The sequence below is a fragment of the Amyelois transitella genome, chromosome 25 (assembly GCF_032362555.1).
Source record: "Amyelois transitella isolate CPQ chromosome 25, ilAmyTran1.1, whole genome shotgun sequence".
In the NCBI taxonomy this organism is placed as follows: Eukaryota; Metazoa; Arthropoda; class Insecta; order Lepidoptera; family Pyralidae; genus Amyelois; species Amyelois transitella.
This window is the reverse complement of record NC_083528.1, coordinates 608,161-624,376: the sequence shown is the minus strand read 5'-3', so window position 1 is coordinate 624,376 and position 16,216 is coordinate 608,161. Positions and strand designations below refer to the sequence as shown.

General features: G+C 37.2%; 3 protein-coding genes across 3 annotated transcripts; all 3 read left to right on the top strand.

Moving 5' to 3' along the window:
- Positions 1–491: 491 nt before the first annotated feature.
- On the top strand, positions 492–3,849 carry LOC106139637 (facilitated trehalose transporter Tret1). Its single transcript, XM_013341120.2, has 2 exons — positions 492–619; positions 2,104–3,849. Exon 2 carries the CDS (start codon positions 2,121–2,123, stop codon positions 3,441–3,443), a length of 1,323 nt encoding a protein of 440 aa, XP_013196574.2. The 5' UTR covers positions 492–619; positions 2,104–2,120; the 3' UTR covers positions 3,444–3,849.
- A 3,111-nt stretch (positions 3,850–6,960) lies between these two features.
- On the top strand, positions 6,961–9,139 carry LOC132903384 (uncharacterized). The gene has a single exon (XM_060951637.1). It carries the CDS (start codon positions 6,961–6,963, stop codon positions 8,983–8,985), a length of 2,025 nt encoding a protein of 674 aa, XP_060807620.1. The 3' UTR covers positions 8,986–9,139.
- Positions 9,140–11,925: 2,786 nt separating this feature from the next.
- LOC106139638 (facilitated trehalose transporter Tret1) lies at positions 11,926–16,175 on the top strand. The gene is made up of 3 exons (XM_013341121.2): positions 11,926–12,062; positions 13,117–13,252; positions 14,166–16,175. Exons 1-3 carry the CDS (start codon positions 12,018–12,020, stop codon positions 15,410–15,412), a joined length of 1,428 nt encoding a protein of 475 aa, XP_013196575.1. The 5' UTR covers positions 11,926–12,017; the 3' UTR covers positions 15,413–16,175.
- The last annotated feature ends 41 nt before the right edge of the window (positions 16,176–16,216 follow it).

Sequence of the window (16,216 nt, the reverse complement as noted above, 5' to 3'; positions counted from 1 at the left end):
TCATTAACCAAACCAACCAAAAGTTATGACAAATATTAAGTGACTAGCTGTGCCCGCAAGTTCGTCCGTGTGGAAGAGTTATTTTGGGCATCATTGAAGCCCTCAATTTTTTTCACATTCTCCATCATTTCTTCGCTCCTAATAGTTGCAGCGTGTTGTTATATAGCCTATAGCCTTCCTCGATAAATAGTCTATTAAACACAAAAATATTTTTTCTATTCGAACCGAATTCGAATATTTTTTATATTTTTTATATTCCTGAGATTAGCGCGTTCAAACAAACAAACAAACTTCAGCTTTATAAATATTATATTATATATTATATTATTATTATTATAGATGTTGAAATATCCCATGATAAAGAAATAAAAATTTGAATTTGATCGCATTAGGTATGTTTTTATTTCAATTTAAGTTCTTGTTATCCAAAATAAAAATCTCCATCAGTACCTATCTATATATCACTGGGTGATGAAATTTTGACAGGCGTTTGTGGTGAGCGGCGCAGCTCTCAACATAGCCGGCCACGGCTGCGCACACGGCTACCCCGCGGTCTTGTTCGCGCAGCTGAAGACTACGGGAGAGGTCGTGTTGACTGACCACGATACATCATGGATTGGTATGTAAATGTTATTATTTGCTACTTTAAAACAAGTTGCACATACGTGCCGTGGTGCCGTGTGGTTCCTACAATAAAGAATAGGACCACTCCATCTCTTAACCATGGATGTCGTAAAAAGCGACTAAGACATAGGCTTCCAAACTTGGGATTGTTTTTTTAGGCGATGGGCTAGCAACCTGTCACTGTTTGAATCTCAATTCTATTATTAAGCCACACAGCTGAACACGGCCTATTAGTCTTTTAAGCCTGTTGGCTCTGTCTACCCCGCAAGGGATATAGACGTGACTATATGTATGTATGTATTATAAAAGTTGGCATGGGATACTATGCCAATGACTAGGGTTTAAATTTTTATGTGGTTCTTGTGACCTATTTCATTCACGTTTTTTCATCTTTTCCCGTTTTATCAACAGTCATTATTCTCTTCATGCAAGCTCGTCAGTTCAGGCACTCTTGACCTGACCATAGCGATAAAAACTATATGGATCCAACTAGCAAAAACAATTTAGCTTATAAATTTCAAATGACACTGATTTAAAAATGTTCCCGTATTTATTTAAAACTTTATTGAGCCTTAAAGGTATGGACTTAATGCTAAATAGCGTTATGCACGTTATCTGTTATGATGTACATAAATTTAAATAACTTGCGGGCGTATGTAAAGCTGAGTAATAAAAAAAAATTAAAATTTATAATTAAATTAAATAAATTAATTTAATTTAATTTTTAAGGTTGACTGGAAGAGATTTATTTAGCGATATGTCCGCCTTTGTACCTCATTACCTGTGTTTTTTTTGTGTTATTGTTTTTTCTTGTAGTGCAATATAGAGTCTATCTATCTATCTATCTCAGTTAACCCGATGCAAGGAAGAAAATATGTATTTTCAACAGAAGAGTACTTAACTACTGATATTTTATTTTCTACTTGGATCTGCGCCCTTTAAAAGCTATACATTTAAAATGTATATATATTAACCACATAAACCGGCATTACATTTATCTTTCGTCGAGTAAACAAGATAATTTTTCTTAATACTTAAGTCTATTTGTATACCAGTGTATACAAATATAGTTAAGTATAACGTGATTTATCATTAATTTACAAGCTATGTATACACTATAAATCACGTTACACCCAAATTGCTATTATATGTATCGTCGTAATTAGATACAATTTTTGTAGTTTATGACCTAAGATATGAGTACATATTTTTTATTTCAATTCCTACTTTTTAAGATTCGCAAATATAAGTTATCAGGCATTATAATAACTAGTTTTTTGCTGTCACTGACCGAACTATGTTCTTATTTATTCAAAGAATTCACCATTCTTACTAATGCCCAAACTAGTTTTACCAAGCTTTGGCGTTTTGTCAAGATTATTTAAAAATGTCAACTCTATATTTCCATACTACTTATTTTTACTATTATTACAAACAAGCTTAATACTAAACAGCTTTTAATTATCCTTATTTTCACAGCTTCAGTGGTCGGCGCTATGGGCATCGTCGGTAACTTCATATCTCCAATCTTGATGACCCGTTTCGGCCGCCAGAAAGCTCATCTCATCAGCACTGTTCCAGCACTCTTGGGCTGGATAGTATTCATCTTGGGAAATTCTGTGCCAGCCTTCTTAGTAGCCAGACTCCTGCATGGCTTGGCATTAGGATTAAGAACACCATTAGCAGCAATTCTGGTAGCTGAATACACAGATCCGAAGTATAGAGGAGCATTTCTCGGGACCTTTGCCATATCTCTGGGTTTGGGAATATTTTTATCACACCTATGGGGAGCGCATCTCACGTGGAGATCTACAGCGATAGTGTGCTCAATGTTCCCATTAATAGCTATGGTGATCATCAGTCTTTCCCCTGAATCTCCTAGTTGGCTGGTCTCGAAAGGAAAATTCGCAGATGCAACGAAGGCTTTCAAATGGGTGAGAGGAGATGGAACTGAACAGAAAGAAGAATTAAACGCTATGATTGAAGCTCAAACGGAAGAAATGAAATCAGAAGAACGGAGGAAAGCAGACGCTGTCAAAGGGTTTTCTGTTAAAGGCATATTTAAGGCTGTAATTGATTCGGTGAAAGAAGTTTTGAGAATATTCAAGAAGAAAGAGTTTTACAAGCCCGCTATTATTGCGATCAGTATGTTGATTGTGTTTGAATTTGGTGGTGCGCATATGGTTGCAGCTTATGGCAACATAATGCTGCAAGCGGTTTTGGACAAAAGTGACCCCAAAGACGTAGCGTGGCAATTCACAGTGATAGATCTGCTAAGAACAGTGTGCGCATTACTTGCGATATTCCTTTTGAAGTATTTCAAAAGAAGAACTATATTATTTACAAGTGGTGCATTGACGGTGTTATCATTGTCATCTATTTCAGTATTTGTGTACATGAGAAAGGCTGGATTTTTTCCAGCTGGTTGGGTGTTAGATGTAGTGCCAATGGCATTGATGATTTCTTATACTGTGTCATTTTGTTTAGGATTAGTGCCTTTAAACTGGGTGATTTGTGGAGAAGTATTTCCTTTAGCATATAGAAGTTTAGGATCGACATTGTCTACGTCATTTTTGACTCCATCTTTTGTGGTGTCCATGAAGACTGCTCCTCATTTATATTCTTCGGTAGGAGTTGAAGGGGCATTCCTTGTTTATTCAGCAACATTGACAGTGTTCCTCTTGATAATGTATGCGTTGTTGCCAGAAACAAAAGACAGGACTTTACAGGATATAGAAGATAGTTTTAAGGGTAAGAAGACTACAGATCCAGAAGTGCAAATGACGTTAATCAATAAAGAAGAAGTGATTGTAAAATAAGACATAGATAAATCAATTTTATAGAACAAAATAAATATTGCGTTTGCTTTTATCATCGTGAACGAGGAATCTAATCTCTTTAGTTTAAATAGAGGTGTAATTTTTATAAGTATTATGTAATTATTCACAGTTTTTACGACAAAACGTGCAAAACAACATATCCTTTGTATTTTTTATCTCTTGGTCAATGGACTAGGAGTTGTCTATCAGAACTCTCAATTCGAAATCGTCTTTATTATTCAATTCCGCGCTAGAAACTGAACCCAGGAACGCTGGGGATTTCACCACTGAGCTATTAAGCTATTTCCTACTCTATGGATTATAAATTCCCCCATTGTATTTCCTAGTTGATTCAGGTGTCTGACCTTACAGCACGTTACAATGTTGATTTGTTAATTGATGTTTTGTTCTCAATAAGGCCGATATGTGCTAATTACACGCTGATTACTACTTTAATAAGATCGTCATAATCAGTGTTTCCTTAAATAATGGTATTCTTTGTAAAACTACTACGCTGATTTTTATACGGATGTATGAAGAGAGGGTTATGTAAGGGAGCTTAGATAATCCGATGGTTTAGTATTGGAAAAAATAAGGGTGATTAAAGATAGGCTTTAGACATAGTTTACAAATTTTGTTTTGTCACCCATCTTTTATGGTGATCTAAAAAAAAATTAGTGTTTTAATCTTGTCCGTTTTTTGGCGTCGTCAGATTTAAGCCCATAGACTCACTCCATGGCCTCACATATCATCATTCGCGAGGCCTATCCAAGATTTGTTCGACCTGCCCCTTTACCAAGGTTCGGCGATACAAAATCTACATTATCCACCCCTAAAGAACCGTACCTAGTTCTGAAATAGATCCTTCTGCTTCAGACATCAAGTTTTTTCAAGAACTGTCAACAAACGAGCGAATTAGTACAAAAAAAGCTAGTCCCAAAACACAGATGAATAAAGAACCTTGACTTTGTAAATAGGTGAATGACACTGCAAAATTTGCCGTTAAAAAAATGGGCGACACTGAAATAGATTGAAATATTACTGGTATTGACAACAAAAAAAAAGATGGCCGATTGTGCAAAAAAATATTTGTTTGTGTAAATAAAAATAGCAACTTTTGCGTGAATTGAAATTATGGTACAAATTACATCATTTAATATATATTTTTTTAAGCGTGAATAATGTTGGAAGGCTTTTATACTTGATTAGCAGTTTATATTATTAGATCCCATTTTAAGCCATAGTTTTACTAGTAACGACTAACTATTAACGTTTGACATATCATAGTTTCTCATAAAGTTTATTTATTTATTTAAACTTCAATGCACAAAATACAAATGTATATCACAATTGGCGGACTTAATGCTAAAAGCATTATCTACCAGTCAATCATTGTTTCAGCATAAAACATATGGAAAAATATTTATTTTGGAAATAGGATACAAGATACATAATAACGTCAACGTAAGAAAGAAAGAAGAAAGAAAGAAAAATATTTTATTTGATATCACAAACTTAACTATACTTAGTAACAGATTTTACAATTTGTGACGTAACTTAAGTAACTATGATTAAATCTACCCCTTGCAAAACGCAAGTGTAGAAAAAGCGGTCGAAGTAAGAAAAAAAAAATATGCGAAAGAATGAAAATGACAAGATACGTTATCCAATCATAAAGATTCAGTTAGAAGCCTAGGATTACGCCCATAAAAATCATTGTTCTATGATTACACCTAGAATATGCATCAATGACATTTCTGAGTCAAGTACTGAATGGAACGAATGAATTTTTATAACGTACCTTTCTTAAATTTAAAGTAGCTATATATAAGTAATAATCGTTTGATTGTAGGGAAGCATGCATAATATGTTAATTTTAAGAATTATTTTTAATGCGTAAAAGATATAATACTTGTTTTGAAGTAAGTAGGTATAACACATATTATATAATTTGATCATATTTTGGGCAAATTATGAATGAAATTTTTTGTATGGCAAGAGTACGGACAGATGTTCAACGCTCAAAACAAATGTTATCTGTAAATTTTTCATTCAATACCTACCAAACAAATTAACCATTCGTTAATTCATTCATTTGATACGTAGGTGTTACTTTTGTACAAAAACCTTTCGCACCTGTTGCAATTGATTTGGTATGTGCTTAAGACGAATCTCTATCAGAAATTACCTTACTAATTCTAGACCTATTCTGAATTAAGCATGACTTAATTAATGTATTGTAACTTTCAATCTGTATCACATTGAACGGCAATAAAACTTTACCACCTTCGTCTTTATTTTAATTTGTTAATAAACCCTGGTTGAGAAGAAGAGCCCCGGAAGAGATCCCTTCATGGGATAAGTCCGCCATTACCAGTGATTTATTTCTTTTGTGGCGACATCTATGCGCCACAAGTCACAGAAAAGCTTCCTTCCCCTTCCTTCTATCCCTAACACCCCTGATCATATGCTTCAACAATTAATGAAACTACAGCGGTTTAACAGCTCTGACTGGAACAGTGTGCGTTATGCTGACGTACAGAAAACCTGCTTGCACTCTCCGGGTTTTACCAGCTTAGAAGCGAATGATGAGGTAAAGCAATACGACAATTCCAGATCATATGTCAACATGGAGAAGGCATTTGCAGGCATCACATTTGCTTTGTTACAACAAGGTGAGGCCTTACAAATAGAGATGCAAAATCTCCTTTTACTAGCAAGTCAAAATGGTTCACTATCATACACCGAAATTCACGAAAAATTAAACAGCATGTTTTTAGAAAGTGGTTACAGTAAAGCAGCAAACGAGACCATGCAATTAGCTTGTGGGCATAGAGCGGAGATTATTCAGCAACGCAGAGAAAATATCCTCTCTTTGGTGAAGGATCCGCTTCATAAAAGCTGTCTACGGAAAATACCTCCATCAAGTTCGAACTTATTTGAAACTGAAAGATTTAGCTCCGCTTTGGAAAAAGCTGGCGGCATCAGGAAAGTCTTCTGGCAGAAAACCAGGGATCGCAACTCTGCTCCGCAGAACGGTCCCGGGACATCAGCGCATGGCACAACCCAGAAAAAGCCTCAATTCAGCCAGCTAAAAGGTGCACAGTCAAAGAAGACAAAAGAGTATTCCTTTCAGGAAAAAAATAAGAGTCAAAGAGGAAACCCAGGACAAGGACCCAAGGACAAACCCAGGAGTAACAGATCCTTCTCTCCCTCATCCCGCCGGGATAGGAGAGACGCAAATAAAAGATACTGACTCTTCTCAGGCCTTCCGTGCCGGTCAGCTCAGTCTGTTTCCTCGTCACTGGCAGGATCGAGGGGCGCCGCCTCACATCCTCAACATGTTAAAAGGCTATCGAATACCACTTCGATCAAGGCCTACACCGAGAATGCCAAGTTTCCGACGTCAAACTCGAAACATAGGCGAAGCTGCTGCCATTATAAAAAAGCTTTTAGAGCAAAACAAAGTATTGGAAACGGTAAAGTCCACACCCAGCTTTGTGTCGACAATATTTCCATGCCCCAAAGGCGACGGCACGTCAAGGCCCATATTCAACCTAAAAAACCCGAACAAATTTGTTTGTCCGGGAAAGTTCAGACTTATAAACATTCAAAAGGTACCAAATTTCATTCAATCAGGCAACTGGATGATGAATATCGATTTTCATCACGCCTACTTCCACTTACCTATCGCCAGGAGTCACAGACGGTTCCTAAGGCTGATTTTTTACAATCAGCTCCTACAAATGGTCTGCTTGCCCTTCGGGATCAGTTCTGCTCCAAAAGTGTTTGCAACAATGACGAATTGGATCACACAACAACTGAAAAACGAAGGATCTCTAGTACTAGTGTATCTAAACGACTTCCTTTTAGTAAATCAGGATCGAGCATTATTACGCAACCAGACAACATTCGCACTGGACTTGCTCAAAGGTACATGGTTACCGAACCAGCAGCATCTCCACTACAATTCGAAGGAAATGCTCGCTATTATCAATGCATTAAAAGATCACGGTCGGCACCTGAACTCTACGACCTTGGCCATGAAATGAAACAACGAAACAGTTTCCTACCTCCGCAAGGAAGGGGGAACGAAATCCACAGCCCTGATAAAACTTACTTGCTTAACAGCAATTCAACTACTCAACTATATTCACCTGAATATTTACCACATCTCAGGAAGTTTCAACTGCAAAGCAGACTGTCTGTCACGGGGTGCACCCTCCCCAGTATGGCTTCACCTTCAATCTGCTATGACTCTGAAGGTGTTCAAAAAGTGGGGCTATCTGGTAATCGATCTACTCACATCACGTCGGGCTCACGTAGTTCCCTACACATTGCTCGACAGAACGGACGACCGAGCGCAAGTTCACGATGCATTCAACAAAACATGGACTTACCACCTAGCATGGGTGTTTCCTCCATCACATCTGAACAACGCATCAGCGAATTATCTGACTGCCCCCTTCATCGTAATAAATCTACGCTAAGTTCTGATAGACTTATCGACAGGACTACCTCCATCCAAAGCATTAGAAATGACTTAGGAGATATGGAAATGTGGGGGTGGAGTCAACACTTAACCAATTGGTCAACAGAACAACGTGAATTGCTATCATCAAGTTGGCGTAGGTCCACGCTTAACACTTATCGGCCCGCATTGAAGAGATGGATAAAGTGGGCAAAGGAACAAGGTATTGATATGTATAATCCATCGGGATCTGATTTCGCGCGTTTCCTAGCCGACTTACACCAAAAAGAAAAGCTCTCACTTAGCACTATTCTTGTCCATAAATCTGCTTTTTCTACATTTGTCAACCCAGAAGGCCAAGAGAAGTTAAGCTCTAATAGCCTGGTAAAGCAAGTGCTAAAAGCCATTGCTTTAGCGACCCCTAGACCTAGTAAACCACCCATTTGGGATACGGATATCCTCATTCGCTTTTTGAGCATAAAGGCGACCGGTCAATCTGAGATATTAGAGGCAGCAAAAAGAACAGCAACCATTCTTCTACTCTGTTCAGGAAGACGAGTGCATGACCTCACATTACTAAGAATTTCACCTGAATACTACTCAGTGTCAGAAGATGCAATAATTTTCACACCTGCCTTCGGCTCTAAAACCGATACCGATAAAAGACGACAATCCAATTGGAAATTGATGCCGAATGAGGAGAATAACCTACTCTGTCCAGTATACTGGGTAAAACATCTAACTGCCCTTACGCAAGAACGAAGATCCCGGGCTAAAAGTGATTGTCTTTTTGTAACCATAACAGGAGCCCCTAAACCCGCTTCGCGTACAATTATCGGTGGCTGGGTGAAGAAACTACTTAATGACGCGGGAATAGAAGCCACTCCAGGAAGTCTGAGATCAGCTGTTGCATCTAAGAGTTGGATAGAAAATTTCCAACTGGAAGACATACTTTCCAGGGGAAACTGGAAATCTGCTAATACGTTCTTTAGATTTTATCGGAGAGAGTTAACACCCTCCTCAGCACATGCTCACTCTATTTCCGCTTTGTTTTCTCCTACAGATGATTGATTAATACACTAAATTAGAAAATCATATGCTCAGATTTCATATTTTCTTTTTATAATTTTGTTTGTTATAATTTATATATTTGTCTACATATAGTAACAATGTGTTGATTTACAATAAAACATTAATAATCACCTATGCCTCGTCACTGCTGGCACCTATACTATCTACCTATATTTTAATAAAAATATAGATTCGATGACTTTAAAGTCTTTTCGATCACATTGACGTTCCCTAGCGACCACCAGGCGATAATAGACAAATCTCTCATATAATAAGCTTCGAATAACGGTACAGTACTGTTTAATAGCGACATTTTACCTGAAAATAAAATGTTTATTAAACATACTTACCTTATTCGAAGCTTAGTTTATACATCTACCTGGTGTTATAAAAACTACTCAATGAGGAAAATATTGGACTTCAAAATCCAACTGCCTGTGGTGGCGCTAGTGTCGCTTGGTGGGGGGAGGCGTGGTAGGAGACGGAAGGAGGGATGCGTGGACCTAAACCGGAAGTCAAGACTAGTACTAGGACCGGAAATAGCTGCCCCTCTCATATAATAAGCTTCGAATAAGGTAAGTATGTTTAATAAACATTTTATTTTCAGGTAAAATGTCGCTATTTCGTATTTTAATGCAGTTTCATATTTTTGAAAATGGTACAAAAAATTAAAAATACGCCCATATGCTTATAAACTTGGGACTCTACATTTAGGCGATGGGTTAGCAACCTGTCACTATTTGAATCTCAATTCTTAGTTAGTTAGTTTTTCAAGACTGTTGGCTCTGTCTACCCCGCAAGTGATATATACGTGACTATATGTATGTACCTATTCAAAGATATTAAACGCAGCTAGTGTTATGGGTATGTTTGAGTTTAGTATGAGGTACGGTTCAGGATGGAATTTTGACTGATTTAAAAAAATTGATTTATATTATATTGACGTCACAACACTTAAATCTAAATTATAATTGATGATGATGTGATTGTTTGTATGTATAAAATAATTCCTATAAAATATAACCTAGATACATTATCATTTACATTTCTGAACTCGATAGGTACCTAGGTATATATATTTAATTAATAATGTAAGCTGTTCAACAATTACTTGCAAATATTATAATAAATTCAAACGTTTTACAAACTCGAATCGTGACAATACCAATCATGATTGTGGTGTGATCGCTACAAAAGATATTTTTTATCTATAAAATATCATTGTATTGGTTTTGATATTTTTTTATGAATACCTATAAAAACCACACAGGTATAGGTAAATTTGTTAATTGTATAGGTATTTCCGGGTTTATTAATGTGGTTTTAATCAAACCACGAGCAAAAAGAGACATGCGCTGTTTATGTTATAAAAAAATCATTCATTTTTTTTAATGTAGACAATGTACATTCGTCCATGATTTAGATTTAAAAGAGATCTATATTTTTAAATTGACGTCCGGTGAAAATGCTGCAGTATAGTTTGTTCCGCCGCTTTTTGTACACATGCGCTCTGGAAGCGGTAATAGTTATAATTAGATTTAAGTAATATATGTTCAATAAGTGATACCTTGTATCCAATTTTGAAAATAAATCTATTCTATTCTAATGCAAGAAAAAATATGGGTTAATACGCAGAGCCATAACAAAAGGCGATTTCATACTTATGTGTACTGTATACTTTGATTACACTGATATGACGTTGCACATGAAAAAAATATTCATATTGAGAACCTCCTCCTTTTTTTAAATCGGTTAAAAACTAAATTTGAATAAAGTATCATCAAATATTCTACATTCCAAGCAAGACTACACAAGCAATATGTTTATTCATTTTAACAATACCAACCTAGTGCCCTTCTGAAATTTTCGATTATAGAAGTAATTAGATTTTTTTGATGATATCCGTACAATTTTGTATGATCTGAGATGATAAAAAGCCTAGGAAATATATTATTTCAGTTTGCTTTCAGTGTAAGTAATCAAGAGTGATGAAATAATTTGTTAAGGTGCGAATTCATAGCTTCGCATTTATGACGATCTATAAATACTTATAAGTAGAATTGTGAAAAACGAATGAGACGTTTTGTTTGATACTAAAGCTACGCGAAATAATTTTGTAGTGAAAAGACAGGAAAGAGGCTTGTTTTATGAATGTAGACATGTAAGTACATAAAAAAAATATTATAGCTGTTACTTCATTGACCTTTTCGGATGCGGAAAATGTACTAAAATATTTATAAATATTCTAAAACTAGAGGCCGCCCGCGACTTCGTCCGCATGGAAACCCTATCAATCCCGCGGGAACTCTGGGATAAAAAGTAGCCTATGTGTTATTCTGGGTCTTCAGCTACCTACATACCAAATTTCATGGTAATCGGTTCAGTAGTTTTTGCGGGAAAGAGTAACAAACATCCATACATCCATACAAACTTTCGCCTTTATAATAGTAGTAGGATAGAACATACACATAATTACGTCTATATCCCTTGTGGGTTAGACAGAGCTAAATGTAAATACTTAAGTATAGGCCACGTTCAGCATTTCGGCTTAATGATAGATTGAGATTAAAATAGTGACAGGCTAGCCCATTGTCTAAATGAAGAATCCTAACTTTATAAGTCTTAAACTTAGTCGCCTTTTACAAAATCTATGGGAAAGAGATGGATTATTCTTTTTTCTAAGTGTACCGGGAACCACTCATTTTAATACCAATATAGATATATACTTAAGTACCCACTTACTTTTTATATTCAGAATTCATTTTATTTTATTTTAAAAACAGAGATTTATTAAGACCAAAATATCTATATTAAATTTATTTACGTTGCAATGAAATTGAGGTTTAATTATGTACCTAACTAAAAACTAAAAATACCGTATGTTTGTATGGTACACATTGGATTCAAATAATGTTTAAAAAGCGATCTACATATTTCATACTAAAGATAACATTTCGACAGACAAATGAAGACAGTGCTAAGTTAGCCAGCTTTAATTTTTAGACTTAGATATTTTTATACTCAAAATAATAATGAAGTCAAATAAAACACGGGCTATAAGCCCTCTGGTTATTCAAGTAAGTAAATTCTATCTTAGTAGGTAAAAATAACTTTAGAATACTCAGGACCACCCCGTCTCTTTCCCACGGATGTTGAAAAGGTGAATAAGGGAATGTTAAAATATATCTAGTGCGAGTTTTCATGCCGGTCTGATGTTTCTCAGATGCTTAATTCTCTTCAGTAAAAAACTACCCAATAATAAACTTCTTTCTCCTGGCTTTATTCCCGATTTCATCCTCACCACTCTGGAGAGGAGCCCGGGGTATGCCTTTGACCATGGATCCTGGATAGGGCGTCAGGTTTTTAAAAAAGCGACTCCCGTCTGAACTCTGCAACCTTTGCAGGGGAACCTAGCCCGAATTGGATCTATCATGGTTACAGATCCAGTTTCCTGAATGTGCAGGTTTCCTCACAATGTTTTCCCTCGCCGTAAGAGCATCAGTTCAACTTCGAATATTGGTACATGGCCGAGGTGGGGTGAAAACTACCTAATTATAATAGTTAAGGGTAACACTAGGCTTTCTTCGTTAAGGCTAGCAACTTGTCACTATTTAAACTCAATTTCTCCCGGCAGTGCCGTGTGGCTCCCGGCACCAATACAAAAAAGAATAGGACCACTCCATCTCTTTCCCATGGATGTCGTAAAAGGCGACTAAGGGATAGGCTTACAAACTTGGGATTATTTTCTTTTCATTTCTCTAGTTGAATCTCATTTCTATCGTTAAGCCAAATAGCTGAACGTGGTCATTCAGTCTTTTCAAGACTGTTGGCTCTGTCTACCCCGCAAGGGATATAGACGTGACCATATGTATGTATGTTTTATTATAATTGCGAGAGTTTGTGAGTATGTCAGGATGTCAGTATGGATGTTTGTTACTCTTTCACGCAAAATCTACTGAACCGATTACGATGAAATTTGGTATGTAGGTAACTGAAGACCCAGAATAACTTATAGACTTATATATTATAACTTATATTCTTTTTATCCCGGAGTTCCCGCGCGATTGATAGGGTTTCCATACGGACGCAGTCGCGGGCGGCCTCTAGTGTATGATATTTATACGATTCCAGTGTTTCGTAACAACGGGCGTGTCTCTCAACATGTCCGGACTGGGTCTCGGGACAGGCTTCACCACTGGTCTACTGCCTCAGCTGCGCCAACCTGACTCCGACATTCGAATCGACGACACCTCCGCTTCTTGGATTGGTGAGTAAAGCACATGTCACAAATACACCTAGATCAACCATTTGCGTCATCACATCACAAAACATTGGCAACCTGGCTTGAAGATGCATCAAATAGCACACAAACCAGGAAGCTAAAGAAAAATGCATTTTACCCAAATGGAAAAACAAACATAAAGTGAACCAAATAAAACAAATAAAAAAAAAAAAAAATATACACCTAGATCGAGCGAAACATTAATCTGGGTGTTAATGTTCTAACGGTAAGGGAAAATGTCGTGAGTAAACCTTCAGGCAACTAGATGTGTAACCATGAACCAATATATAGTATTATATAGCGGGGTAGAACGCCAACAGTTTTGAAAAGACAGATAGGTCACGTTCAGCTGTTTGGCTTAATGATAGAATTGAGATTCAAATAGTGACAGGTTGCTAGTCCTAAATGAAGAATCACAAGTTTATAATCCTATCCCTTGGTCGCCTTTTAGGACATCAATAGGAACGAGATGGAGTGATCTTTTTTTATTGGTGCCAGGAACCACACGGCACATAGGTTGCAGGTGCGGAGGTCAGACAAAGTTGTGTAAAAAACTGACTTATCCTATCCAGTATCGTGGTCACGGAAACTACTAGGATCCTCTCCATGTGATGTGATGTAAGAATGTCACTGAGACTTATGCCAGGAGGAGGATGGGACACAACTTAGGGGGTTTGGTGTGGAGCAGACACTCTTGTTACATGTATGGTTACTGTACTGCCTTGCTTTAAGGGTTCACTATACACTCAATTTTGGGTTCTATACATATAAACCCCCCGATTATGGAATTAGCCTCCAAGTGAAGGATGGAATTACCTCTTTTTCTGCTTTACAAGCTAGGTATACCTTTTGTACCGATGATTCCACGAAGAGTCTAACGAAGTATTTAACATTTCAGCGTCCCTGCCTGGAATCAGCATCGTCCTGGGGAATCTTATCATTTCCGCCATCATGAGCAGATTCGGGAGGCGAAAAGCAAATTTATGCAGCTTACTAGTTTCTGCTACCGGCTGGCTTTGTATAATGCTGTCCAATTCTGTCACCATCCTGTATTTAGCACGGCTAATCCAAGGTATTGGAATGGGAATGATCGGCGCTCTGGGTCCTATCTTAATTGGAGAGTATACGAGCCCAAAGAACCGTGGCATTTTCTTAATGACCATATCATTGTCCTTCAGCATCGGAGTGTTAGCAAGTCAGACTATGGTCGTATATTTACATTGGAAGACTTGCGCTGCTCTGTGTATTGGTATCGTCTCTGTTGCGACACTTATTGTTCTACTTTCACCGGAATCACCTACGTTTTTGGCTGATAAAGAAAGGTATGACGAGTGCAGGAAAACATTCGTATATCTCAGAGGTGATTTGGAGAATGAAGAATTGGAGAAGATGATAGCAACTCGAATGAAAGCGAAGGAGGAACAGATTGAAGATAAAGCTATGAGTGTGAAAGAAACACTCGTTGCAAAGATGAGTTATTTGACGCAGGCTTTTAAGAAGAAAGAGGTTTACAAGCCGATACTGATTATGTTTCATGTGTTTGCGATGGGGCAGTGGTGTGGAGTTAACATTATGACGTCATTCACGTCAAATTTGTTCGAGAAAGTGGTCGGTTTGGATGCAGGAATCAGCATTCCTCTGATGATAGTGTTAGTCGGGCTTCACAGAGTCCTAGGGAACATAGTTGGGATGGTTTTCATCAAGACATTGAGACGCAGAGTGGTGTTGTTTACGACTATCAGCTTGAACGTTGTGGCTCTGTTCGCGATAGCTGCTTACACTTACGCGAGAGACAACAATTATCTGCCGTTTGACGAGCCCGCTGTTGGTATAATTCTGGTCCACATCCACATGTTCTCTGTAGCAACTGGAGCGATTCCTTTAGCGTTTGTTCTGGCCGGGGAACTCTTCCCGATGGAGTATAAGAGCCTGTGTGGAGGCTTCGGAATGGTATTCTATTCTCTAGGCCTATTCATGAATATGAAGACTGTTCTGTTATTATTTAACAATTGGGGTATATCTGGCACTTACTGCCTTTACGCTGGTATAGTGCTGTATTGTTTGGTAGTCGTAGGAGTGCTTCTACCAGAAACTAAAGATAAGACTCTGTTGGAAATAGAGGAAGGCTTTAGAAGAAAGAAATAATTTTCCAGACGTCATCTAACCTCTTAGATATCATTCAAGTTTAAAATGAGGCAGAGAGTACTGCTATACTTCTAATTTGTTTGCTCTATACAGCGTGGTTTTCATTGTATATTAGACACAAGCAGGTCTATCAAACACATGGCAACCGTAACAGCTCTGATGATAACCAGAAGCGAATATCGAAATAGCTAAAGACAAGTTGTGCCCGCGACATCGTCCACGTGTAATATTATTTTGGGCATCATTGAAACCCTCAAGGATGAATAATTTCCCCCGTTTTTTCACATTTTCCATTATTTCCTCGCTCCTAATAGTTGCAGCATGATGTTTATCGCCTAAAGCCTTCCTCGATAAATGGTCTATTCAACACAAAAATAATTTTTCACTTCGAATCAGTAGTTCCTGAGATTAGCGCGTTCAAACAAACAAACTCTTCAGCTTTATAATATTAGTATACATAGATAATCTATGTATTCTTCTTTTAGGCGATGGGCTAGCAACCTGTCACTATTTGAATCTCAATTGTATCATTGAGCCAAACAGCTGAACGTGGCCTACCGGTCTCTTCAAGATTGTTGGCATTGTCTACCCCGCAGGTCAATATAAATTTAAGCATTCCCTGGGATCTCTAAGTTACTGTTATTCGGGGGTGCTCTAAGTGTGATAATAAATCGCTCCAGCACGTCTTGTAGTCTTGAAAAAAAAAACAAATTGTTTTTTTACTTATATGTTTATTGTTATTAATAAATAATTATTTATTTTCTGTTTATTATTTTCTTATAGACTAAAATTAATTGTACCTCT

Coding starts and splice junctions, on each gene's coding strand:
- LOC106139638 (XM_013341121.2), top strand. CDS start 12,018: ATGAAGTCAAATAAAACACGGGCTATAAGCCCTCTGGTTATTCAA. Junction 12,063..13,116: donor TAAGCCCTCTGGTTATTCAA/GTAAGTAAATTC, acceptor ATACGATTCCAG/TGTTTCGTAACAACGGGCGT. Junction 13,253..14,165: donor CACCTCCGCTTCTTGGATTG/GTGAGTAAAGCA, acceptor TTAACATTTCAG/CGTCCCTGCCTGGAATCAGC.
- LOC106139637 (XM_013341120.2), top strand. CDS start 2,121: ATGGGCATCGTCGGTAACTTCATATCTCCAATCTTGATGACCCGTTTC.
- LOC132903384 (XM_060951637.1), top strand. CDS start 6,961: ATGCCCCAAAGGCGACGGCACGTCAAGGCCCATATTCAACCTAAAAAA.